A 26402-nucleotide genomic window follows, 5' to 3' on the forward strand; every position below is an offset into this window, starting at 1 on the left:
TAGGGGGGCAGTCAGGGCGGGGGCAGCACATGCAGCGAGCCGCCATGCAGAGTTCCCGGACGGTCTCTCCCTCCCAGGCCGGGAACAGCGTGCCATCGCGGACAGGAGGTGGGTGCCCCCAGTCCCTCCCAGGCCCAGAGGCCCATGGGTGCTGGGCTCAGAGCAAACCTATTGCATGCTTTCCTGGCCAAAGCTACATGAAAGCGGGACAGCAGGCCGGGGAGGTGACGCTGAGGGGCGGGGAGGGAAAGCTCCTCGAGGGTCCTTGGCCCCAAGTCACTGCCTCCGAGCCGAGGCCGATGACCTCGTACATTCTCAGCTGGTGGAGGGTAGTCGTCAAGGCCATAGAAGGCAATGAGAACAGTAAACATTTGGCTAAGATGTCGCCCTGGGTAAAACGGGGCGTCTGCAGGGGAGGGCAAAGACGAAAGTGGGCCTATGAGTGCAGGAAGTTAGCCAACTGGCGGGGACTCTTCTACAATACGTTCCAGGAGCAAAGACCGGATGTGTGATCTAGCTAAAAATGACTAAACAGGAAATACATTGCTATTCAAATCTAGTAAGAATTCTGTTGTCTTAAAAAAAAAAAAAAAAGGAGGGGGAAAACTTGGAAAAAACACACAAACAAAGAAACAACCGACCCTAGGATCTTAAAATAGCTATTAATTAGGGGTTTAACCACGTTGTAGTCAGTGCCCGGTTGGTTTTCTCTGATGAACTGGTACAGGCTAGAGCTAGGTACAAAAGTTTATGAATGCTTGAAAGAGTAACAAAGTGCAAAGAGGATGACTGCAGGACGTGCCGGCAGCTCCCAAGAGCCTCAGCGCCCGCACCTCGTGGGCAGGGCTGTCCGTGCTGAGGTGGGTCTGGGTCCCGCTGTGCCATGGTGGCTGAGCGATGGCGCTGGGGTCCCCTTCGGCAGAGTTCCATGGTGTGTGTGGTGTTTCCTGCAGATTGCGATGAGGAGTTGGCGTTTCTGACTGAGCTTTATACTGAAGACTGGTCCCAGACCTAGGAGCAAGAGGGGGAGCGGGTTTAGCCACCAGAGGCCAGAAACTGCCGTGTTCTTTGCATAATCCACACAGGAAGTTTGCAGCACCTGGTTCCCCCTCAGCGGGTAATGCTGAGTGCTGGGCAGGGTGGCACCAACTAGCAAAGCCAACCCTCACAGCGTGGGGTCCATCAGGGACTGAAATTCACTAAAAAGTCTCCAAAGCTATGAGTATTTTTACTGTCTCTCTCTCTCTCTCTCTCTCTCTCTCTCTCTCTCTCTCTCTCTCACACACACACACACACACACACACACACACACACACACACACAAGCGCGCGCGCGCAATCTTATCAGTAGGGCATAGAAGCAAAGAAGATAAAAACATTTAGAGGCTTTCCTCCCTGGGCCAGCAGGGGTGCAAGGTGATCTGCCGATGGCATCAGAAGAAAATGCAGCTTCCGTGACGGAAGATTCAAATTCTTCTAGAAGGCAGCCACTGCCTGATGCATGTGCACATTCGTGTGTGCGCTTGGAAAGGCAAATCACAGAGCGCATTATGCAGTAAGTGATTTGTGTGTAAGAAGGGCGAATACACACACATCTGCTGATACCCATACTCGCTCTAACAGCCAGCGCCTGTTGCCTCCGAGGAAGGGAAAGACCCTGTTTGGCCGTTGTCACATTTGTGGGACACACACACACACACACACACTATCCATTTGCTGAGGAAGTCGCTTGTGAAATCAGTACCTTTCCTTCCTGACCGCATGGTCTCAGCCTGAACTGCAGGTGCGCCTTCCTTCTCACTACAGAGGCCGGAGGGGGCCTTGCTCCTCAGTCCCTCCTCCGGCTCCGGGTGGTGCTCACCTTGTTGACCTGGGACAGCGGGGTCCTCACGGCTCCCGCAGGCAGCCGGCCCCGGCTGCTGTCTTCAAACGGCCGCCCCGGGGACCGCTCCCTCCGAGTGCTGAGCATGCGGCCCGGGGACTTCTCCCGCTCCAGGGGGCGGCCAGGAGACTTGTCCCTCCGCAGCTCGGTCCGCCCCTCTCGGTAGCGGTGGGGTGTGCTTGGCTCTCGCGGGTGGCTGGGGCCTTCGGGTGGCGCCGGGCTAGAGGCCACACGCTTGGTGATGTGCTCGTTGTACGTTGGCGGGCCTCGCTTGTTGGGGCTGCTGGCAACAGGAGAGGGAGGGAGCTGAGGAGCCACACCCCAAAAAGGCATTCTCCTCCTGTGAGAACCCCCAGGTCTCAGCTCACCACTGACCCTGAGAAAAGGGCCCACCTGAGTTTTCCAAGCTCTTTGTCTATTCGGTTTGGGGAGGGAGGGCAGCGAGAGCACAGATGACGACAAAGGAAAATCGCGCTTCCGCTCTAGGAGCACCTACTGTGTGCCAGGCCTGATGCTCAGCTCTAACTGTCGTTAGACCATCACAATAGCACAGCTGGGAGCCAGCAGGCCCCACATTGTACAGACAGGGAACAGACGCAGGCAGGCTGGGACTCAGCTCAGGCCAGTTTGATGTCACAATCCCCACCCTCTATCCTTCAACTTGTCTTTTCCTGAGCCCAGGAGGCACGGAGGACTGCACGTAGAGGGTCAGCCTGCTGAAAGGCCCTCGATGCAAGGGAGCCATTGGAGAAAGCCTGTTTCATCCCTGTCAGCTGCCATTCTGTCCCCTCCTGGGCTGCGTCCAGTCCCCTCGCCCTCCAGGAGGCTTTCTAAGGAGGCAGCCCAACGCTGACGTGAGAGGTGTAGGGATCAGGCCTGCCATAAGTAGGAAGCTGACAAGGCAGATAAAACAGTGTAGCTGCTCATAAAATGCTCCTGACCCCAAAGGGTGACGGTTAATAACCAATCAGGTGAGAATACTGAGCCCCTCCCCACCCCCAAAAGAGAAAGAAAATACTGAGGCCTTTTCATACAACAAATCCCCCCTGTACCCCTCACTGGCCGGGGTGTTTCATGACGATTTCTGCGCACACGTCCCTCCACCTCTGAAGAAGCCAAAGCAAGAAACAGAACTGACAATCGGCCTCCACATCCATTCCTCCCACCCCCGGGGCAGAAACAGATTCGGTCCTCGTTATCGGAGCATGATTAGTGCTGGGAGAAGGCAAACCCGCCTACAAGGAGACCATTTCTAGTGAATCCACTTGGAGACATATTTTCATTGATTGGGGCTTTATCTTCCAAAGTAAAAGGAGAAATCAGGAAAATAAATTTATCTTATCCTTAATATTTTAAAAATCTATATTACATGCTAATTCTAAAACTGAACCAAGTATGAATCTCTTACTGATTTTATTTTGCTGTAACTTTCTCAGCAAAATTATATGCTTGAAAAAAATTTTTTTTTAATTATATGCTAACATGCTACATGACATCCTTTACAAAGATGCTAGCTTTTGCAGTAAATCATAAAGACATCTCTTCGAAAGTATCTGGTTTACCCAAAGGCCTATTGTGATCTTTGAAATTTAAATCTTTCCCTTTGGGACAGTTTATAATTTTATCAAATTTGTTGATTTTCTTTCTTCAATTATTGGTCTAACTTTACCAGAAACTGCTTTGTCAATGCTCAGAATTGAAAGCAACTGAGCAGCAAAGATACTGATCCCTGGGGGAGAAAGACTAGAGCAAGCCGAGGGCCACACCCAGGCAGATGCCTGCTTGTGTAAGTAAAGTTTTATTGGCACACAGCCAGGCCCATCTGGAGATGCACTGTCTATGGCTGCTCTCACACTAAGCCGAGTGGAGTAGTGGAGACAGAGACTATATGGCCCACAAAGCCCAAAGTATTTACTATCTGGACCTTCACAGAGAACGTTTGCCAATTCCTGCTCCACGGTGACACAGAGAGGTTGGTGAGCGAGATCACTTTATAAGCAGTCGGTTCATGGTGCACAGTTTCATGTCATTCTCTTACTTCCTGGTGCACCGCTGACTGTGAAGACCCCAGTACCAAGTGTTCAGAAAGCCAGCCTACCCTGCGCTGAGCACGCAGCAACAGAACAGAGTAAATCCGATTTCAACAGCTTGAAACCAAGGTTTACATTCATCTCTAGTTACTTGGCTTTAAGACATGGCAGACAAATAAAAGGAAGCCCATTAGGAGAATCACATCCAGTCTGCAATGGATGAGAAATTACAAAATGTGTCCACAGGGCCCTTCAAAAAGTGAGAGGGAGGTTACTGCCGAGGGGAAGAAAGATGGCTCAAGGAAGGCCGTTGGGGATGTCGGCTTAGATTAATGGACAAAGAAAATACCCATCCTTCTAGGCCGAGTGGGCAATCTTCCATCTCCATGTGCATAATAACCAATGATCGTCACGTCAATTTTATGCTTCTTGCAAAGAGTTACAGTTCCTGCTCTGCTAACCAGCCCCGGGCGATGCGGTGATCGGCGAATGTGGACTGAGAGCGCCGGGCCCAAGGGTTAGTCTTGTCGTGTTGTTTACACGCTGGGGAAATTCAGTTTATTAAACATTTCACGTAACTGCTGTCCAGTTTTGCCAAGCTGTGTAGTGTCTTTCAAGTTCTAGTTTTCACAACCTGGAGACCAGACTGTTGCTTTCACGTGATGTGCGTAGTGCCTCAGGGCTGGAGTTTGCTTTGTTTATCGGGTCGGTACGCCTTGTCTTTTCCAAGAGCTATGTATTTTGTGAACAGATAATGTATTTCTCCACTGAAAACACAATAAAACAACAACAGCCAGCACTCTTCCCCCAATTTCAGACGTTACATTCTAACCTGCCCAAAGCAGTCTCCAGCTATAGGCCGTGTACGCCGCAAGGCAGCCAAAGACTGACGCTGTTGTCCACACGCCTGCCAGCAGCATTGTTTCTGCCATGTTCACAGGCTCTGGGCCACTTTCCACTACAGAAAAGGTAACTCGCTTCAGAGGCACCACACAGTCTCAGAGGGAAGGTGCCTGGCCACTGAATTAGTGAGACAGGGAGGAAAAAATCTAATTACAGTACTTGGATTTGTTCTTGACATGACTTAGGAGCTACTTAAATAAAGCCTAGATAAATTAAATAAAAACTACTTAAATAAAATCTAAAACTCCCAAGGGAGGACTTTGAGCAGCCATTCTTGAGGCAGGGGCAGGCCAAGAGTGAGGAGCTGCTGGTTGTCCAGCAAGTCCTGGGATCACACCACACTGACCGAATACTTCTGACTGACTCTTACATTTCAGCAAAAGACAGAGCCCAAGACCTGAGTGTTTTGTAATATCAGAGGTGTTTCCTCCACCAAACCGAGTCCCTTCCGATTAGAAAGTGTCTTCATCTCTGCACCCAGCCAGGCCTCGTGTCTGCACAGGGCAGGGGGTCCACGGAGCTCTTGGTAGACACGGGGGGTTGTAAGCCAGTCCAGAAATGGAAATCCTAGACAATTAAATATCCCCTGGGTTAAATCATCTCAGCCTTTTCTGTGGACGGAGGACTTGAACTTTATACATCTCATACCTCCACATCGACCTGGAGCTGGTGCCCTCTGTGGCAGGACACATAGTGCTGTGGGACAAAAGGTTTCCGCCGCCGCGGAGGGAAACACAGCAACATCCATCAAAATCACAAACGCACAGCCGCTTCTAGGAACTTATCCTACAGGCAGATTCCTAAGCTTGCAGGATATCAAAATGACACAGGCACAAAGTCAACTCTACAGCAACAGACGGAAAACAGTCCAATACCCAATGGGAAAGGAGCAGAGCGTTAAGCTGAAGGTCACGGGAAGGAATGTGGTGAGGCTTAGAAAAGAAGGAAGAAATGCTCCCTTACACTGACACGGAACGCGCTCTGAATGTTAAGGTTTGCGGCCTGCACAGCATGCAGCCACCTGTATGAGAAGGAAGGGCAGAGCGAGAAACCTGTTCCTTCATAAACGCAGCAAGAACACGGACAAACACTGTCAAAATCAACTTTCCGAACTCTGGAAATTAACTAGAGGCTTGCAAGAGCATTTATGTAGGAAAGACAGCTGAATTCCAGTAAGAAAAGCTTTGTGACACTGTAAGTTGACCCGCTCCCACGGCTTTCCCCCAGATCTGCAGTCGTGTTGACAGCAGCACCTGTGGAAGCCAGCAGAGGGGCTGTCAGCAGAGGGAGCCCGGCGGACTGCCGCTCCCTAGAAAAATGTCCGGCTGACCAGTCTGGTTCCTCCTTGGAAAAGACCCTCAGGGCTGGTTTCTATTTGTCCTGGCTCAGCGCTACCCCTTTGGAAAAGCCCTTTCCCAGGGAACCTCAGGGGCAGCCAGAAGAATCAGTCTGGGAGAGTCCCTGAGTAAACAGCAGCAAGCCCAAGGAGGGGACCAGATTTCCCGTCACCACATTCTATTATCTGAGAGGCTTTGTTTTCAACAAAAAATCATGACATACAAAGAAAGAGGGACATATAAATAGGACTTCATTTCTTCCAGGAAATCTCCCCTGTCCCCCAAGTCCAGGCTGGGAGCCTCCTCTGAGTGCTACGGAACCTCAAACGCCCCTATGGCAGCCTCACCTTCTAGGCTGTGCTGGAATCGCCTGAGCGCATGTCTCTCCCCTGGGACTTCACCAGGGAGGAGATGCATCTGGTTTACTCTCCTCTAACCCCGCCATGACCGCCCAGCTAGCCCGGAAGGACATATGCCAAAGCAATGACTGCATGATGCACGCTGCACGGAACAGAGCCACTGACACACCCTCGGAGGAAGGCCGGGTGTTCCCTCCCGCCTTTGCTGAGGACCATTTAAACAGCCTCCTGCCACTGCCCTGACAAGGTCATGTCAAGGCTGCAGAGCTCAAAGAAACGAGTGGCTTGTGCTTCAATACCGGAACCTCCAGCCAGGTTAGCAAGATTTCCTCTGCTCTGCAGAGAGTGCGAACCCCTGGACCGAGAAGAGGAGGGCACGGTACCTGCGGGAGGTGGAGGGCCCCCGGTGGTGGTCAGTGCCAGACTCCTTCACGAGGTTCCCTTTGCAGCAAATGATCCTCAGCTTATCCTGGTAGGAGGACGCCAGGTAGATCGCTCCCGAGGAAATCGCGGGGCCCAGGTAGCGTGGGTTTGGGATTTCCAAGTACGCTCGGGCCGGGGTCCTGCTGAGAACAGGAGAGAGCAGTGCCGTGAGCGCCGCTGCAGACAGACAGGGACGGAAACCAGCGCCCGGCCCGACACCCACCCCAACCCTGAGCCCATCGGAGCCGGGGCCGTGCTTACCCCAGAGAGGAGCGGGCCTGGATCTCAATCACTTCTAGTGAGTTGAAGTGGGTCACAAACAGATAGGGTTCTCTGTAGGCTGGGCCGCCGCAGAGGAAGCGTGAGAAGGAAGCGTTAAAAGGAAGAAAATGAAAACCAGCCTGCAGTGCACCCTTGGCCCAGCTATCCCACCGGGCACAGGGAGGCTGCTCGAGGGTGCTCACTGCCATGTTCTCAGGGCAGAAGATGGGAACAGCTCAAGGTACATGCAAGGGGATCAGGTACATACACGGTGGCACAGCTCAAAATGCAACAAGAACCTCTCCAGTACTGAGATGGGGGGAGGGGGGCTGAGGTGCGCAGTTTTCTTTAGCGCATAAAGCAAGGTTCAGAATAATGTGTCAGGTGTGCTACTGTAATGATAAAAAAGGAGGACATAAGAATATAGTTCCTCTCTACATTTGCATAAAGCCCTAGAAAGATAAGAAACTCAAAACTTTTTTCTCTTGGGAGAGTGGGGATGGAGAGTTAGGAAGATTGGTAATATGATGAGACTTTTACTGTACACATTAAAAAATGTTTGAGGGGGGCAATGTTAAAATATGTACACAGATAATAATTTAATAAAAAATATTAAATTAAAAAAAATAAAAAAATAAAAAATAAAAAATGTTTGATTATGTGCATTTTGAAAAAATTAAATTACCTACCGGGTTCATAGGTAATTAGGTATTTCTGGTCTTAACATCATATATCACAGGGTCACTGAAACACTAACGATGACCTTTTCTATCTTAAAGGGGAAAGGAGGCCCAGGAGTCTCCTGGCCTTGAACCTGGGCTGGCTCCGTGGCGTGCTTTAACCAGGGGATACGGTGGCCCACATGGAGAGGAGCTGGGGCCTCCAGCCACCAGCCCAGCCGGGCTCCCACCAGCTGCTGCCATGTTTGTGAGCCACTGTGACCCGCTGACACCACAGGAACAGAGTGAGCTGGGCAATCACACACCGTGGACAATAAGCTGTGTTCAGTCACTGAGTTCTGAACTTGATATGCAGACACAGATAAACGAAAAAGCCTTGAAGGGCATGTCAGCTGTGATGGTAATTCGAAACATTCACGGGGACAAGCAAGGACATGTTTGCATGTATGTGTGATCACGTATGTAGTTCCACTTTTAGAACTTAGGAGCAGAAGATACTATTTGACAAGTGCTTAAAAATTAGTACAAGATCTCATCACAGGGCAATTTACACTTAAAAAAGAATGGCCAGGACCTGAGTGCTTTGCCCAATTAGAACGGATAACACTGACAGGTGTTCGGCGGTGCCGTGGGATACTCTGCTGCCTTGGAAATGATTTAAATAAACTCAGGGAAGGGTCTGCTTGCTCTCAGGAGACCCTAACAAATTCTTCGAAAGGCTGGTGGGTTTGGCTGTGCAATTCTCTATCCAGCCTTAGACTCTGCCCTGAGCACTGACTCGGGGACGACTACATGTGGCACTCGGTGTCCAATGGAATCACGAGCACAGTGCTTGGGCCACAATGCATCGCGCCCACAATGCTTCCCCGGGACACCAGCTACTGGCGAAAGGAGCCCGCACGCCTGCCTCACTCACCGAAGGCCAACGGTAAGCGACTCCACTTGAGATCGTCTGTGCGGCTACGTCTTCCGTAAGAATCCACGAACACCCCAAATTCTGCAAGGAGTCAGAGCCGGACGTCAGCACAGCTAAGGCTAATGGCACACACTGACGGGAGAAGGAGACGTCGAGCCCAGGGACCACTGACCGGATTTCACCAGATGGTTAAAACCTAAAGACCCTGCTAAGCCTGATCTATTAGAAAAAGGGTTTTTTTTGCCCTAATTGGTTTGGCTCAGTGGGTAGAGCATTGGCCTGCAGACTCAGGGGTCCTGGGTTCGATTCCGGTTAAGGGCATGTGCCTTGGCTGCAGGCACATTCCCAGTTGGGAGTGTGCTGGAGGCAGCTGATCGATGTTTCTCTCTCATTGATGTTTCTGGCTCTCTATCCCTCTCCCTTCTGTCTGTAAAAAAATCAATAAAATATACAGAAAGAAAGAAAGAAAGAAAGAAAGAAAGAAAGAAAGAAAGAGAGGGTTCAAATGAAAGGGGGAGAGAGAGAAAAAGAAAAGGGAGGGGGAAGAGGGTTGGGGAAAGGAAGGCAGAGAGGAAAGGGGAGAAACAGAGACCCAAAGACAGGAAAGAAGAGAAAGAAAGACCCAGGGATTTGTAAAGAAAAAGGAAGAGAAACATCAAGAGAAAAGAAAAAGGAAGGAAGAAAAGACAAAAATATGACAGGGAGAGAAGTGCGGACAGAGGAGGACAGAACTGCGTGATCTTTGGGCAGAATAGAGTGGCGCTGGGTCAGGGGAGCACCCTGGTGGGGACAGGACGGGGATCCCGAGGAGCCTCTGTGACGGCTGGAAGGAGTTCTCTGCACCCCTGCAGGGCCGCCTTGCCCAGAGTCCCCTGACACCCGCAGCCCAGGGGACCAGTCTGGGTCTGCTGGTGCCAGAGCAGCAGCCCGACTCACCGTGGAAGCAGAGCAGGTACTCCTCCCGCTGCCCTGCACTGTTCACCTGCATTATCGAGACAGGGAAACTGTGGGAAGAGGAGGCAAACACAGCAGGCGCCAAGGAATGGTCGTTCTTGTCCAGGAATTCTGAAAAGGCAGGCGAGAAGCAGGGCTTCAGGAAGGGGCTGGAGGTGCTGGCAAGGCCAGAGCAGTGTGTGGGCTGGAGGACTGGGACCTACCCTCGAGCGTGTACTGCTTCATGTCAATTTCGTAGAATTTATTGGTTCCGATGAGGATACTGTAGTTGGTGAAGTGGATACAGCTGCAGGGCTCTGAAGTCTCTATCTCCTGAGACAGAGGGCAAGAGGAGAAGGTGAGTGTCCTGAACCCAAGGCAGCCACGCCTCCAGCTCTATTTCCACCTCAGGCCTCCCTGAGCCTTGCAGAGGGACCTCTGCCCCAGACTTGTTCAAGCTTTAGATTACGCACAGCATTCAATCTTTCTGCATCCCTTTGCCATCTCTGAATTCTTTGCAACCCCAATCTAAGAAAATAAGGCCAAAGTTTAGCCAAATAAAAGGGCAGAAACACCAATTCAATAAAAAGGTAGCGTTCAAAAAGAAAGCTTTAAAAATACAACATTCTTCTCAGAGGGAAAAGCCTGGAAAAATACACCAACTATTAACAGTGGTGACTGGAGGGAACGCTTTTAGCTTCCTTCTTCCTTCTATGCTTCTATTTTGAACCTACGTCGCCTATATAACCATTGTCACCATCACTGCCGCCCTCTGTCTGAATTCTCTGCCAGTGAGAGAGGAGACCTGCAGCCACCAGCGGCCTGGAGCCTCCTCCAGGAAGGAAGGTCTCGCTCCACGGTCACCGGGCGAGAGGACGGCAGGTGCAGGGACAGGCACGCACTGGTTCCCCGGGAAGCATGCTTTCTAGCCGGCGCATGGGCAAAGCAGGCGGACCAGGCCTGGACTTACTTTGCGAATGCAGTACTTGCTGAGGTTTTCATTGTAGCGGAGAACGACGACTTTGCTGGGCATGGCTGCGCAGATGCAGAGCCCGTTCTCAATCTGAAAAGCGTCGGAGGAAAAAGCAGTGTCACTGGTGGGTACAGGGACTGCGGGAAAACAGCGAGGGCTCACCCTCGGCACTGCTGAGCCCTCGACCAGGTGACTTTCCTGGTGAGGGGCTCTTCTGTGCATGTGGGATGTTTAGCACCAGGGCCCTGCCTACTAGATGCCAATAGTTTGACAAAAAATGTCTCCAGCCATCGTGCAACATCCCGGGGGCAGCTCACCCCTGCGTGAGAACCCCTGATTTAACAGAAATGCAGAGAAAGGCTCAGGAAACCCACCTGCCCCCACACGCATGGGGTGTGTGTGTGTGTGTGTGTGTGTGTGTGTGTGTGTGTGTGTGTGTTATCTGCTGGAGACAGGCCCTTTTGACCACCTTACACCCCCAGGGAGGGGAAAGGCAGTAGATGTTGCTATAAGAATTTAGAGAAGATTTTGGCCCAAAAAGAAAAGTTCTTAGCTAAAATCTGTGTATATAGAGTTCTACATGAAAACTGTTTTTTCCACAACAGCTGAATCCCTCTTACTTCACCTCCTACACCTAGATCTTTGTCATTTCACCAAGACTGAAAAGAAGCTGATTGTTCAAATCAGTCCTGAAAGGAAGGTGCTGGCAGGGTGGGCAGAGGGAAATGGGATGGATTAGGGAGGGAATACACAGGAAAATGAAAATGATTGGCAATATTCTATTTCTTGGGTTGGATAGAGAATATGTAGATATTTACAACAGTATTAGTTGTCATAATTTTATAATATACATATATACTCCATTATTCTTTGTATATTTCAAACATTATGATGAAATTAACTTATAATTTTTTAAAAAACAATTTTTGGAAACTAAGATGCACATTTCTAAATAAGTCATCATTCACAGATAAATATAAGAAATTTAAAAATATGTAGAATGACAAAAATTTACAGGGTTCAGCCTAACCGGTTTGGCTTAGTGGATTGAGTGTTGGCCTGTTGACTGAAGGGTTCCAGGTTCGAAACCCAATCAAGGGCACATGCCCAGGTTGTGGGCTTGATCCTCAGTGTAGAGTATGCATGATCAATCATTCTCTCTCATCATTGATGTTTCTCTCTCTCCCTTTCCCTTCTTCTCTGAAATCAATTGTGTGTGTGTGTGTGTGTGTGTATCTTGTTGATGTGAAGAAAGTGAAACAGTCCCTGGCGCGTGCACAGACACACACACACACACACACACACACACACACACACACACGATGCAACTAAAACTGTAGTTGGAGGAAAATGTGTAGCCCTTAAATGCTTATATTAGAAAAAGAGACCTGGAAATTAATTATGAAACATTCTGCACATTGAGGCCCTGAGGAGAGCATACCTTGCCAGCAGCAAACAAGTGGCAGCCCTTGACAGCTTCAAAAATGTTGGGCGAGATGTCTGGCTGGGCAGGAAGGTGAGACTGTGCCAGGGACTGTTTCACTTTCTTCACATCAACAAGACACAGGGCTCGCTCTTCTCCTGAGGGGAAAAGGAACAGCTTCTTGGTCAGGGTGGGGACATTAAGCAAAGACACAGGATGGCAATTGTAATTCTATTCACAAACAAAGCCAGCAAGGCCAGACAGATGGACTGTTTTCCATGAATTCCTGTAAACACAGTTTAGGTCCAAGTTTCAGATCTCAAATGAAAACATCTCACCTCTTAGGCAATATTCATGGAGAAAAAAACATTCTGAAGGCAGAAAACTGGAGGAGAACTATACTTTTCAAACATGTTCCCCACCAAAGTAAGAATGGGATAGGAACAATGAGAGGAACAAATGAGAGGAACAAATCTAGTAGTTTTAAAAACTACTAGAGGCCCGGTGCGTGAAATTTGTGCACAGGGGTGGGGAAGAACGTGTCCCTGAGCCCACCCTGCATCTTCTCTAATCTGGGACCCCTCAGGAAATGTCCGACTGCCAGTTTAGGCCCAACGACTGGCTCCTGACCACTCACCTGCCTGCCTGCCCCCAATGACCTTCCCCTGCAGGCCTAGTCGCCCCCAACAGCCCTCCCCTACCAGCCTGGTCACCCCTAACTGCCCTCCCCTGCAGGCCTAGTTGCCCCCAACAGCCCTCCACTGCCGACCTGGTCACCCCTAACTGCCCTCCCCTTCAGGCCTGGTCACCCCCAACTGCCCTCCCCTGCTGGCCTGATCTCACCCCCAACTGCCCTCCCCTGCTGGCCTGATCTCATCCCTAATTGCTCTCCCTTGCAGCCTGATCGCCTCTAATTGCCTCTGCCTCCGCCCCCACCACCAATGGCTTTGTCCAGAGGGAAGCTGGGCATCCGGAAGATGGCTGGTCGACCTGGTCTAATTAGCATATTATCCTTTTATTAGTATAGACTCGGACAATTCCAATATGGCAATGTCATGAAAGACAAAAGACAGGCTAAGGATCCACTCAGGTTAACAGAGACTAAAGAGACATGATTAAATGTAGTGAATGATCACAGATGGTATCACTACTCTAAACAAATACTCTAAAGGCCAGGATGGGGACACAGATAAAATCTGACTATGGGCAGTATGTCAGAGCACTGTATTCCAACAAAGGTTAAACTCCATGAATTCATAACAGTACCATGCGAAATTATTCTGAATAATGCTATCATAGAGGATCCATGCCACAACCTATGGGTATACAACACCAAGAGCAAACCTGCGTGTAAACTATGGACTTTAGGTGACAATGATTTCCCAGTGCAGATTCATCACTTGTAACTAATGTACCCTCTAGTGGGACTGTTGATAGTAGGGGAGGCTGTGTGTGCGTGTGTGGGGGAAGGGGGAGAAGGATCTATGGAAAATCGCTGTACTATCCAGTTTTGCTGTGAACCTAACACTGTTCCAAAGAGTAAGATCAAAGAGCCCAGCCAGTGTGGCTCAGTGGTTGAGCATCGACCTATGAACCAAGAGGTCACAGTTCAATTCCTGGTCAGGGCATATGCCCAGGTTTCAGGCTCCATCCCCAGTGTGGGGCGCGCAGGAGGCAGCCGATCAATGATTCTCTCTCATCACTGATGTTTTTTCTCTCTCCCTTCCTCTCTGAAATCACACACACACACACATATATATATTTTTTTCTTTTTTTAAAGAATAAGGTCAAGGAGAAAGGGAGGGAGAGAGGAAAGCCAATAAGAAGAAACAAAGCAAGCAGAGGAAAGAGCTGAAGAACAAGAAAAGTCAGTGCCAGACCATCATAGCTAAGCCCCTGAATCCATCCAGCTGTGCCTAAAACAGGACCTAATTGTGGATGTTTTGAATATTGAGCCAATAAATTACTGTTTTCCTTTAAAAAAAAAAATAGTACCCAAAGGAGAGAAAAACATTTTTGCCTTGGTTATGTGAGAGAATACCCTGTTCTTAGGTGATATGCTGAAGAACTGGCTGCAACTCTCAGTCCAAAAAAGTGATAACATGTCTGTGTATCACAGGGAGAGAGAAAAAAGCCTAAGAAGTGGTGAATCTAGACAAAGGGTCTCCAAGAAGTCACAGAGCAGGACGGAGCAGGCCACCTCTCACAGGCTGTGGCTCCAGGGTGTGATGCGATGAGGACAGAGGTCTGACGTTAATGAGCCTCAGGCTCACTGCTCTTCACCCATCACATGGTGAGAAGTTCCTCAGGGGTGTCAGTCTGTGCTACACTGGACCCCAGGGAACCGAAAAGAACAAGAGAGCCATCAGCTTGGGCACATCAGGGACAGAGAGAGAAGAGCTGCTTCCGCTCCAACCTGCCCGCAGGAGGGCTGCCTTCTGGTTTCACTAGCATGACACCTGGCTTTCAAACGGTTTTCCTTAAAGTGAGGAAAAAGCGCCGTCCTTGGCCTCCACCTGCTATCATGAGGAGCTTCTCCAGGTCCTTGATGATATAGATTTGGAAGACTGCTCCGATTCCCGGGACGGGGGTGAGGGCGTTTTTCAAGACATTCAGTGCATAGAGCCCTTCCTCGGTGCCGACCAACACCACCTGCAAGGGCAGAACATGAGCATCGTCACGTCACCATAACAACCAAACAGGAAGAGTCGCAAAGCTGACACAACCTTTTCTTTCTTGACGGCATGTGGCTGTAGCCAGACGCCAAGCGGACAGAAAGCACCATTACCTGGTCGCTGAAGGGCAGTGTGCAGTTCATGTCTAGCCGGTCATCACCTTCCAGTTTCAGCAGGGAGTTCCCAAGCAATTTCTTTTCATATGTGAAAGAAAATAAGAAAGAGAAAAAAGAACCTGGTGAGATTGAACTATTTCATGACCAGAGACAAAAGCAAGAATGGCGAGAAGCTTAATGTCAGAAAGAAAGGCAAGTTACTCCTGAAAACACTCAGAAACACACTTCTGCTCGTGGCTTGCCTCATATTTTGATCTGAGCTCAAAAGGCAAGACTGAGTCTTACCGCTGTCTCTGGGGCGGTGGTTAATTAGCACTGCAGTTAGAACTCCGCTTGGACGCAGACGTATATTAGTAATAGATGTAGAAGATATTCTGGGGTAATAAGCTGAAGCTAAGAGATGTACCTGCAAAGGGTTAATGAGCGCACAGAAGGTTCTTTCCCCTCCAGGCTGTAGCAAAAGTGCAAAGCCCAGGGTCAGCAGCAAACCAATAAGCTGCGGAGTCTCTTTACCTGAACCCACGCAGGCAGCAGCCCGTAGGGAGTGCAGCCGGGGCCCTGGTTACACAGAGTAACGTGGATTCAGTCAGAGGTGTACATGGTAACGAGGGAACAGGTCACTGAACAAGTCTACCCAGTGAGCAGAGCTCCTGATACCAGGAGGCTCGTGGGTAAGGATTCCGGTTGTTAATATGTCGAGTGTTTATAGGAGGTAAGTGTTTGAAAAGCACTGTTTGGTCTTTGGTGGAGAAAATGCCAATGAGCAACGAGCCCTGTATATCCTGAAAAGTTTGGGGGGCTGCTGTCAATCAAGGCACACCTACGTTTCTAACGTCTGAAGGATAAGCAGGATTTCAAACCTGCCCACGGGAGAGCTAATTGTGCCGAAGCGACTGGGAAGGCTGTGAAAAGCCTGCCTGAAGCAGACGTGGCTGTGGCCGCCTTTTGTGCTGCTACATGGCCATCATGCTTGACACTCCAGCCTTCAAACCCAATAAACTCATCAGAGTAAACGAGAGAGGATTTCCTAAGTCCATGAGCGGCTGGGTTGCCATGACTAAGAAGTGGCTAGCGGTGTTGCCACCCATTCTAAAAGAGGGCCCGTGGTGCCCACACAAGCCACTTGAGAGCCCGTATCGCTGTCCCCACAGAACTCCGAGAAGGAGCTCGAGGGAAATCCTGACCGCCAGGACCCACTGTGTCAGCCCACAAAGACAAGCCCTGGCGCCCGCTCATACTCACAGCATCGGCTTCTGCCTTTTCCCTAGAAACTCTCCCACCTGCGACAACTGATTCTAAGGCGGTGACCCAGCGCTGCTTGTCGGGGAAGCTGGGAGCTAGCAAGTAGAGGGTTCTCCCGGGCCAGCAGGTGGTGTGCGGGTGGGATTCCATCTTCAGGATGTATGGGACATCTAGAGTGCGACAGAGAGCACAGGGTTGGGTGTGGATTTCCCACTCCCGCCGGAAGGATGGCCCTGAGGTTTCAGAGATTTCACTGCTAAGATAGGGAGCTCAGGAGGTTGGGCCCTTGTGCAGGCCAATCCCCCACTACCCTCCTGCCCCCACGGACTCAGCAAGCCCAGCCCACCTCCGGGGGAGGCCCCTGTTCTCCTTACCTGCTTTGGCTGTATTTGCGAGTTCAGAAGCACCAACGGCGCCATGAATAGATACATCCCCGTCGGGAAGGCACAGCTCAAATTCTTCCACCGGCCTCTGTCCAGCTTGGTACAAAGAGGAAGGGCAGAAAGAAAAACAAAAGAACAGGAACAAGAACAAGGAAGAGGAAAATAGAGAGAGAGAGAGAGAGAGAGAGAGAGAGAGAGAGAGAGAGGGAGAGAGAGACAGTATGCGTGGAAAGAGGCACACAAGAACAAAGGAGGGAAGGGTGTGCAGAGAAGGCGGAGAGGGAAGATAAAAAAAAATAAAGTGTGTCAGATGAGTAGCACAGTCAACTTTCTGATGACGATGCGGATTTATGGGTTAGTTGGCTGAGGCAGAAGTTCTCGGAAGGTGTGTTAGCAGGTGGAATCTTCAGGGCAGCACCCTGCAGGGTCTTCAGAGGGGAGACCTATAGATGTGAGTATCGGACCAATAACCTTTAGTGAAGTCACTTGGTGTTTAATTTTCAAAAATGGGAATTGTAGAAGGTTTGCAGCGCAGTCCAAAAAAACAAAGCCTCACGCCAAGCCTGGGAGCCCTGGGCCACCACGTGCAACGAAAGCCCCTGAATTCCCAATTTACCTTCTCTGGCTTCGTTGTCATAAATGAGGACCTTGGATCCCTCCAGGACAATGTACTTCCTGTCCCAGCCTTGCTGTCCTCGTTTGTTATTCCTGGGAAAACAGATGGAAAAGAAATGTTGGAAATTCAGAGGAATCAGGGGAGGAAGGGGAGGGGGAGGGAGGGATGCCAGAGAAGACAACCCTAGAGTTCTCTGAAAACACCAGGACTGGAGGTGGCCTGTGTCCTTCCATGCAGCACAGGGGAGCAAAGCTTCCTTCGCCCCTCTGGGTTCTGTGGCTGGCATTGGAGTCCACTGACACCAGAAGATGAACAGGAGAAAAGCAAACACATTTTATGTTGCCTGGGTATCTCCATAAGAAAATAAAGACCCAAATAGCCGAGAGGCCCAAGTGCTTGTACTCCAGGCTGAGTAAGAGCAGTGATTCTGGAAAAGTACTAAAATGCACAGGGGCAGCCATGACTCCCCGTCTCTGGAGATCGGAGTGTTTCTTTCCTGCTGGTGCAGGGAGGGCAGCTCTGACAGGGAGCTTTATCTCCGGCTTTCAGGAAGAGGAAGGGGAAGGCAGAGTGTCCTTGCACCTGCTGTTTTTCAAGAGCTTTTAGTTCAAAATAGTCTTTATCCTAGAGTGGCATATTTGGGGGTGGCATATTCTGCCATCCTTCACCAGCACTAGCCCAAGCCACCCTGCAACGGTACCTGGGCACCTTCATCCAACCTTCCAGGTGCAAGCTGCTGCTGGGCTCCTTGGCCTGGAGACCTGGGGAATTCATTTTGTCACGGCAGAAGGCCTCGGTGAAGTGTGTGGCATATTCGGCTGGCAGGCCACAGGTAGCTGGCAAGCACGTGGAGCACTTGGGATGACACATCACCTGACATTCTAGGGAAAAGCAAGGGACAACCTGAAAACTCACGTGGCTGATCCTGGACCATTCCCTTCTTCCGCCAGCCACTGCGGGCCTGTCAGTCTGGCCTTGTCACCCAGGTAACCCCTAAGCTTCCCCAGGAGCCAGGCCGCTACAGAGACAGGAAATGAGAGAGCCAGTGCTCTCAGTCCAGTTGTCCCGGCCTCTCCCAGGCTACCACAGACAAATGTGTAATGGACACATGTGCACATCCCAGTGGAAGCCAGCAAGCACACAGCCTACTGGTAGGCAGAGACCAGCCCGAAGAAAGGGGGCTGGAAATTAGCACTTTGTACAGGAGGTTGGAGACATGAGCCGAAAACAGGTATAAACTCACTCCTCCAACAAGAGAAAAATAGCATCCTCCCACTGAAACCAAAAGCTTGGAAATGCATGTACTCTATGATAAGGAAATTAAAACAGGAGAAAAAAGGATAGATTTTTTTTTTTTAGGTGGAGACACAGGTGCCCACTGCAAACATAACTGCTCTTACCGAGACATTTGGACGCCTGGCGTCCGAAGTGCACGGTATCCAGACACACAGCGCACTTTGTGGCTCGCATGTTCAGTCCCACGTTAAACCGGTGAGGAATATTGTGGTGCATGCGCTCCTTAAGACGCCGGTTGAATTCTGGAGGAAAATTTTAAAAAATCATTAGGGTGCTATAAATTAAACCATCAAGAAAGTGGAAAGACAACCCACAGAACAAGAAAAAATACTTGCACGTCATCTCTCTGACAAGGGACCTGTAGCTTGACTATATAAAGAACTCTTACAAAGCAATAATAAAATGACACATAACCTAATTAAAAATGAGCAAAGGATCCCAATAAGCATCTCTCCAAAAAAGATAAATGACCAACAAACAAATATAAAGGTGCTCAACATCATTAGTCACTAGGGAAACACAAATCAAACCCCGAGGAGATACCGCTCATGCCCCAAGAAGTCTAAAATTTTAAATATGGAAAATAAGTGGTGAGGATGTGGAGACATTGGAATCTGCATACATTGCTGGTTGGAATGTAAAATGCCAAGGCCACTTTGGAACCCACTCTGGCAGTTCCCCAACGAGTTAAACATAGGATTACCATGTGACCCAGAAATTTCACTCATAGGTATATGCCCTTCAGAATTGAAAACATATGTAGCCACAAAATGTGTACATAAATGTTCATAACAACATTATATATGACAGCCAAAAAAAAATGGAAACCCAAATGTGCTATCCATGCAGTAGAATATTATTCAGCCATAAAAATTAAGTACGATGTGGGTGGATCTCAAAACTTTATGCTCAATGAAAAAAGCCACATATGGTTTGATTCCATTTACATGACATGTCCAGAATGCAAATTCAGAGACAGAATGCACATTTGTGATTGCCAGAGGTTCGGGGGGAAAAAGAAAGAAATGGGAAGTGACCGCTAATGAGTATAGGTTTTTTGGGGGGGAAAGGATGGAGCCAAATATTAGAATGTCATGGTTATACAACCTGATAAATTTAACAAAATAGACTGAATTATACATTTCAGTGAGTATATGGTATGATATGTGAACTTATCTCAATAACATTGTTTAAAAAACTATTACAGCAGGTTAGTTACAGATGGGGGAACTTAAAAAATGTTTAATATATTTTTTTTTATTGATTTCAGAGAGGAAGGAAGGAGAAAGAGAAAGAGAGAGCAATATTGATGTGAGAGAGAAATATGAATCGGTTCCTCCTGTACCCACCCCGACCAGGGATCAAATCCACAGCCTAGGTATGTGCCCTATTGCCCTGACCAGGAATCAAACCTACCACCTTATAGTGTGCTACGTGAAACTCCCACCAACTGAGCCATATTGACCATAGTGGGAAACTATTTTAACACTAACAGATGCATCTAATTTAAAATCTCCATTTTATTACCAGGAATTAGGGGTTTTTAAAGAAAGTAGGAGGTCAACTAATGATAGCATAGATGTTTGTGGGCATAAAGAAGCATACTTTTAAGTCAAACGTTTGTAAATATCTTAGTAATGAATTCTTTGATTTCCCAGGTGAAACATATATATCTAGAACATTTCAGAATCCAATTTAAAAATCACAAATATCTAAGAATTTCTAATTATTAAATATATAAGCTGACTGAAGTATTCTCCCTTCATGTCTAGTTCTATCATGAATAACCTCATGTTAAAAACCCAACTTTTAAGCCTCAAGAAACAGATTTTTACACTTATATTTCTATTAATAAGATGTTTTTTCCTTTTAATAGGTCTCCTCTCAATAGTGACCTAGAACTTAGCTAACTAGAGACAAAACTAAGGAATTTCTAAATACAAATTACACTTGCCACTTAACATCACCACCCTTCCTTTGTCACAAAGGTGTAAGGAATAAATGACACGCTCACGTGCAAGGCCCCCGAAGGAAGTGCTCGAGCATCACAAAGTACTCGGGAGCCACTCTCCACAGCCCTGTCAACAGACCCAGAGCCAGGTCCTTTATTTCCTGCATCAACATCACCATTTCAGAGGCGTTAAGGGTAAAGGTCTTTGACTGACTCAGTGTTATGTAAACAGAGACAACAAGATGACATCATCATTGAAGGAAACCAGCAGAATGCCATCAAGATTTACAATATTTGTGACAAAAGTCGGTTTGCTGGTGATACCATGATGCTAAATCACAGCTCTCCTCCACTCTCCCTAAGACTCTCCAGCCATCTTCTTTACGTCCTTTTCATCTCTGGGTGAACAGAGTGCTTCTGAGACCATAAAGAAAACTCCCCACACTGTTGGTAGGAATATGGACCCGCATGAACTAACAAGATTCAAAAAGCAATAACCTTCAGCCCAGTGACTCCTTTCCTCAGAGCACACCCTACAGCTACAAAGCCAAGAGGCGCAGGGTGTATGGCAACCAGCAACTGGAAATAACAAAAATGCCCCCACCAGTGCCTGGTTTAACAGGTGAGTCACATACCCACCAGGTGGAACACTATGAAAAGGATGGTCCATCCATGTGTGTTCTTATGAAACACTCTCAGATAACATTTTAACTAAAAGAAGAAAGGTGTTTTGTAGTGTATAACATAGTGTGCTCTGATATTTATAAAAGAAAAAAGGCCTAAGAAAAACATGCTTATTTTCTCAGACTCACCTGTCTGAGAAATCTTTAAATATGATTACATAATATAAAATATCAGAGGCCTGGTGCATGAATTCGTGCATGGGTAGGGGTCTGGCTTGCTGGCCCCAATGGGAGCCCATTGGGCTAGTCCAATGGGGCAGAGGGGCTGCAAGTGATTGGCAGCTGGCCCCCTCCCCTAATCAGGATGTTGGGGGCTGGGCTGGCCAAGAGAGAGGCTGATTGGGGCCCAGATCAGCCTGGTTGGCTGTCGCAGTGCATGTCATAGCCACCATTCATTCTGGTTGCTGGGCTTTTATATATATAGATATGATTAAAACAGATATGCAGTTCCATGAATTACTGATGGATGAACACAATGGTTGACTCTGGGTAAGGGAACTAGGAGTGGGAGGATGGAGAGATTGGATTCTTACTCTTTATGCCTTAGTGTTATTACTTGTTATTTTGCCCCATTTTTTAATGGAAAAAAATAATGTCAACCAAACTCCAATGGCTTGAGAAGGTACCTTCTGGAGTTGAAGACTCTTTTCTGCGGCTGGACGGTGGGGCGAGCAGGCTCATGGCACTGGGCTGGTGCTCGGGTGACCGCACGATGGCAGACATGGCGATCTGCTGCCTCGCAGTGGCTGGTGTAGATGGGTGCGGATGGTCAGTGACTTTCCGGTGAGCAGCTGGGGAGAGAGCAATCCAACATTTTGGTCAGCGAGTCACCAAGAGGCCCGAGCCAATGGACTGCCCCAAGCTGTCTTTCAAGGACCCCAAACTAAAAGGACACACATTGTACCAAATTGCCAACGCCAAGGATGCCATGAATTTTTCAGATTTTGGGTGTCTGGACTGAAAGCTCATTGGCCATAAATACCGATGCTGAACTGGTCTTAAACAACCTCCTTGGGACGGGTCCTAGCACTGCAGGGGGAGTTGGGAGCCCTACCTTCCTCGCGGGCGGAGCGGAGCTCGATGCGGGTCTTCTGAAGGGCTTCCTCTAGCTCAGCACAGCGAGCTTTCTCCTTCTCCAGAGCCACCTTCAGCTCATTGTACTGCAGAGGAACCTGTGTGGGCAAAGCAGGGTCCTCTTTCCGTCGACTAAATAAACCCTAGCAATGGAAACAGAGATATCTCCTAACTCCTGGAAACTGGCACTTTACACTAGCTAAAGGACGCTGACTTGGGAGGAGCACACCACGAAAGCCAGGAGCATACTCACTGTAAGTGGATTTAGTAAAAATGGCATGTGAAGGGGGAGGGGAAGGGGCCACAGCCCATTCCAGCGGCTGGAAAAAATAGGGATGCGCAAACTTTCACCGAGAGGGTTTAAAGATGCTTGGATTGCCACCACCTCTTCCTTAAGCATTCCCCAGGAGGAGAGCCATTTCCTGATTCTTTACCCTCAAAAAATGGAAATGGAGGATGGAGTCAGGAGAGATGGTTCAGAAATCACTCTTGCCTTGAATTTGTCTCATGATGCTTAGTTACAAGACACAGAGAAGAGTGTTATAAAAAACAGAAGCAACAAAAAATGGAATGCTAAAATTATGTCAGAATTAGGGGATTACTCAAAAAAAATGCAAGTGGAGACGTGTTGTACATAGAAGGAAAAAAAAAAAAAAAAAAGGAAACCATATAATAATGAGACAAAATAAAAACAAAAAAACGGAAACACCCTAACTACATCAAGTAACATAATCAGATTACAGTCCATGGCTAAAATAAAAAAGATTAAATATCATAAGCATAACAAACACAGTCACAGAGTGTGCAAGCAACTCCTTCCCCTGCAGCCACCACTCAGGAGGCTGCTTGTGAATGCTGCTCTTATCCTTACTGCAAAGGCAGCACCAGGCTCATGGAGACTGCGCACCCCTTCAAGCCTCAGTATTCCCAGTCATCAGAGGCCTTTTCTGTGAAAGCCCTGCCTCTGCTACTCCGGAAGGAAATGGAATTCCTTAGAGACCTTTGCAAACTGAGAACACTTGGCCAAACCTCAAAGGAGGCCTTCAGTGGTTCAGAAAAGCATGTGCTGGCTTATTTAAAAAAAAAAAAAAAAAATCCACCCTGTTGGTTGGAGCATCTCTCATGCATCAAAAGGTCACAGGTTCAATTCCCGGTCAAGGCACATAGCTAGGTTGCAGGTTCATCCCTGTTGGGATGCATCCAGAGTAACCAATTGATGTTCTCTCTCTCACATCAATGTTTCTCTCGGTGTGTGTCCTTTCTTCCCTGTCTGAAACTAACTAGGAAAAAATCTTCCAGTGTTCATCTTTATTATATGAAACCCTGCCCATAGCTGCTTATTTGGGAAGATTTTTTGGCTAATTTTTAACTTGTCTGGACAACTTCAAAAGGATGGAGCAGTCCTTGGTGGAGGGTGCAACCGTCCGGTCAGGCACTTTGAACTGGTTACTTCAGCTCTCTGGGTCCCAGGCTCTTCGTGAGCCAATCACAACGACTGGGCCAGGTGCTTCCTAGCCTTTTCTGGAGGCCCATCCACGTGGCCTGTAAGCTCTCTGAAGTCCATACCCATGACCTGCTAATCCCTCTGAGTCCCATTCCCATGAGCAGAGACCCCCTTTGGAGACCTGTATGGTGACCCATGTATAAACCTTTCTCTGCTATCTTCCCAGTCTCTTAGGTTTAAAAAAAGTTACTCCCTTAACAGAGACAGGCATACAATCTAAAAGGCCATGAACATAAAGTACAGAATTGACAATGATATCCTCTCTTTGAGGGCTATTCTGATTATCTCAAAACCTACATTTCAGCCCAAAATAAAATAACAAAATGTACATTTTGTTTTCTTCAATGTTCCCTGGGTTCTCTATCACCATAGTTTTCCCTGAATCATCATTATGGTCAAGCAAACTGTCAAATCCCCCCTTTCAAACAACGATGACCCACCTTTTTCTTTTTAGCAGGTTGGTCCATTTTGGCTTGCAGAAAATCAATAAGTTTGGTTTGTTGAGAAATAGTGCCCTCCATTTTCACTTTTTCATGAGAATAGAGAACCTGAAATTATCAAAACAAAAGCAACCTCAGATCCAGAAAGAAGTACAGTAGGTCCTCGGGTTACGTCGGAGATCCTTTCCCACAGCGCGAGGTAACGCAACTTTCGCCATAAGTCAGAACCCATCTATGTAAGCACCTACGTCACTCAGATGGAGCACAAACACAGCAGTAATGAAGTGAAACAGTAAACAAAAATTAAAAGAAAGATAACAATTCCTGACCTTTACTTGTGGTAAATACAGTAAATAATAAAAAAACATTAAGCACATATGTACATATGTTGAAATGATGGAACTTTCTTTTTAACAAATAAATGGGAGATAGCGATGTATGTGCGTCAAGCCCGACGTAACCCGAGGACTGCCTGTAATGCTTTTAAATTTGATACTTTAAGAAAATGAAAAATACAGTCTAGGATATTAGCATATGAAAATTCAACACAAACACACTCAGTCAATATTGAATACTCAGTCCTATTCTTATAGCCAAAAAGGTGTGTGTGTTGGGGGTGAGGGGAGGTAGACTGATGGATGGATAAACATGTGCAAAAGTAAAAATAGCAACTGGTTGCTGAAACCGGTTTGGCTCAGTGGATAGAGTGTTGGCCTGCGGACTGAAAGGTCCAGGTTCAATTCCAGTCAGGGGCGTGTACCTTGGTTGCGGGCATATCCCCTGTGGTGGGTGTGCAAGAAGCAGCTGATCAATGATTCTCTCTCATCGATGTTTCTAACTCTCTATCCCTCTCTCTTCCTCTCTGTGAAAAATCAATAAAATATATTTTTTTAAAGTAGCAAGTGGTTAATACTAGAATCTCAGAGGTAATCATTATATTGATAGAAGTTTTCCAACTTCTCTGAATATTTGGAAATGTTCGTAATGAAATACTGGGGGAAATACACAACATGCACCACATAAAGATACTGACCATTTCACCAGCTGGCCCTCAGCCACCAGGCTTTGGCTCCGCAGACAACTTTTAAGTAAATCCCTTTGCAGGTCTCACCTGAATGTTTTCCAGCTGATATTCCAGATCACTCCTCTCAGTCTTCAGCAGATCAGCCCGATCTAGAGCTTCTTGCAACCCTTGAGTCAGACGGAAAATGTGATTCTTCTGCAGGTCCATCTGCTGCTGTAATTTGGCTTGCTGGTGGGAAGAAAGGCCAGAGAAGGGCTCATTCCACTCACAGCATGTGTTTCACACTGTCCCTATTACCGCTCATTTCAGGCCTGCCACCAAGAGTGCAGCTTCTGAAATCATCTCACTCCAGCATCAACAACCGTCTCCTTTCCCAAAGCGATGCTGCCCAGGTCAAAAGGAAACTGCACAGAAACCTCTGACGGCCAGCAGGTCGCCGGTGCCCCTGTAACTGGAGGTCCAGGCGGGTGGGTCGGGCTCCCCAGTCAGAGCTGCAATGAAGGCTACTCGGCATTTAAGAGTGTGAGCCACCTAAGGCTGGGTGACTTTGTGCCTTGACAACCAAGTTCCAATTTGTCCTTATTGTTGGGTTTTAAAGCCTCAATTGCTGTTAGGAAAAATCACTTTGGCCAGGCCGTGAGGCCTATACAAGGGGAATCACATCACTTCTGAGAGACCTCATCAAGCTGAGGGACCCCGAAGAGCACACAGTCGCCAGAACTGTAGGAAATACTTCCATTGTGTGGAAAGAGGAAGAGCCCAGATTCAGCACAAGTGTTGGTAAAACCCAGAGAGTTTTCAATTTAGGCTATCGGAAATGTAGTTCTGTGCTAGAAACCTCTCCAAACTTTGTAATGGAAAATCAACAAAAAAATAGGGCAGGCTATAAAGGGCCTGGTTTTATGGCTCTCTTTCCTAAAACGCCTGTTTGTAAAAAGCAGTACAGCTATCCTGACAAGACCCTGCCTGATTTCCTCCAGCCCTTGGGATACAGGCTGACCACACTTGCTGTGACCCAAAAGAGCCCTTCCAGTGGCCCACACCCTCTGCAGACTTGAGGACAGAGAGCTAATGAAGAAATTAATTTCACCATGGGGCTTTCCCGCAGACATTGGCCAATGTCCGTGCTCTCGGACCCAGCGGGCCAAGAGCTACCGCTGACCTTCTCTGTCTCACTTCACTCCCCTCCACCTGTTCCTCTGCCCTCCTCTATCAAGGTTCCTAAATTCCTTGAGGCATCACAGCAAAGGAGAGGAAGTGTGTCATATGACATAGGGGA

General features: G+C 48.1%; 1 protein-coding gene across 10 annotated transcripts in view; it reads right to left on the reverse strand.

The window, feature by feature from the left end:
* Window positions 1-511: 511 nt before the first annotated feature.
* The window catches only part of CIT (citron rho-interacting serine/threonine kinase), a 158038-nt gene continuing 132147 nt past the window's right edge, over window positions 512-26402 (reverse strand). The window contains exons 29-49 of one of the 10 annotated variants that reach the window (XM_084868245.1): window positions 25211-25351; window positions 24100-24207; window positions 22136-22253; window positions 21708-21872; window positions 18552-18689; window positions 17852-18032; window positions 17152-17243; window positions 16527-16631; window positions 16153-16322; window positions 15424-15468; window positions 14908-14988; window positions 14636-14771; window positions 12138-12277; window positions 10694-10786; window positions 9948-10056; window positions 9727-9855; window positions 8791-8871; window positions 7195-7273; window positions 6894-7076; window positions 1861-2164; window positions 512-1011 (exon numbers count right to left, since the gene is read on the reverse strand). In XM_084868245.1, the coding sequence (XP_084724371.1) occupies window positions 988-1011; window positions 1861-2164; window positions 6894-7076; window positions 7195-7273; window positions 8791-8871; window positions 9727-9855; window positions 9948-10056; window positions 10694-10786; window positions 12138-12277; window positions 14636-14771; window positions 14908-14988; window positions 15424-15468; window positions 16153-16322; window positions 16527-16631; window positions 17152-17243; window positions 17852-18032; window positions 18552-18689; window positions 21708-21872; window positions 22136-22253; window positions 24100-24207; window positions 25211-25351 (2622 nt within the window). In that variant the 3' untranslated portion in view covers window positions 512-987. Of the gene's footprint in view, window positions 1012-1860; window positions 2165-6893; window positions 7077-7194; window positions 7274-8790; window positions 8872-9726; window positions 9856-9947; window positions 10057-10693; window positions 10787-12137; window positions 12278-14635; window positions 14772-14907; window positions 14989-15423; window positions 15469-16152; window positions 16323-16526; window positions 16632-17151; window positions 17244-17851; window positions 18033-18551; window positions 18690-21707; window positions 21873-22135; window positions 22299-24099; window positions 24208-25210; window positions 25352-26402 lie in introns of all 10 variants that reach the window. The other 9 variants (XM_084868244.1, XM_084868243.1, XM_084868242.1 and 6 more) reach the window with 9 other exon arrangements.

This window comes from Pipistrellus hanaki (assembly GCF_964339955.1).
Source record: "Pipistrellus hanaki genome assembly, chromosome: 19".
Taxonomy (NCBI): Eukaryota; Metazoa; Chordata; class Mammalia; order Chiroptera; family Vespertilionidae; genus Pipistrellus; species Pipistrellus hanaki.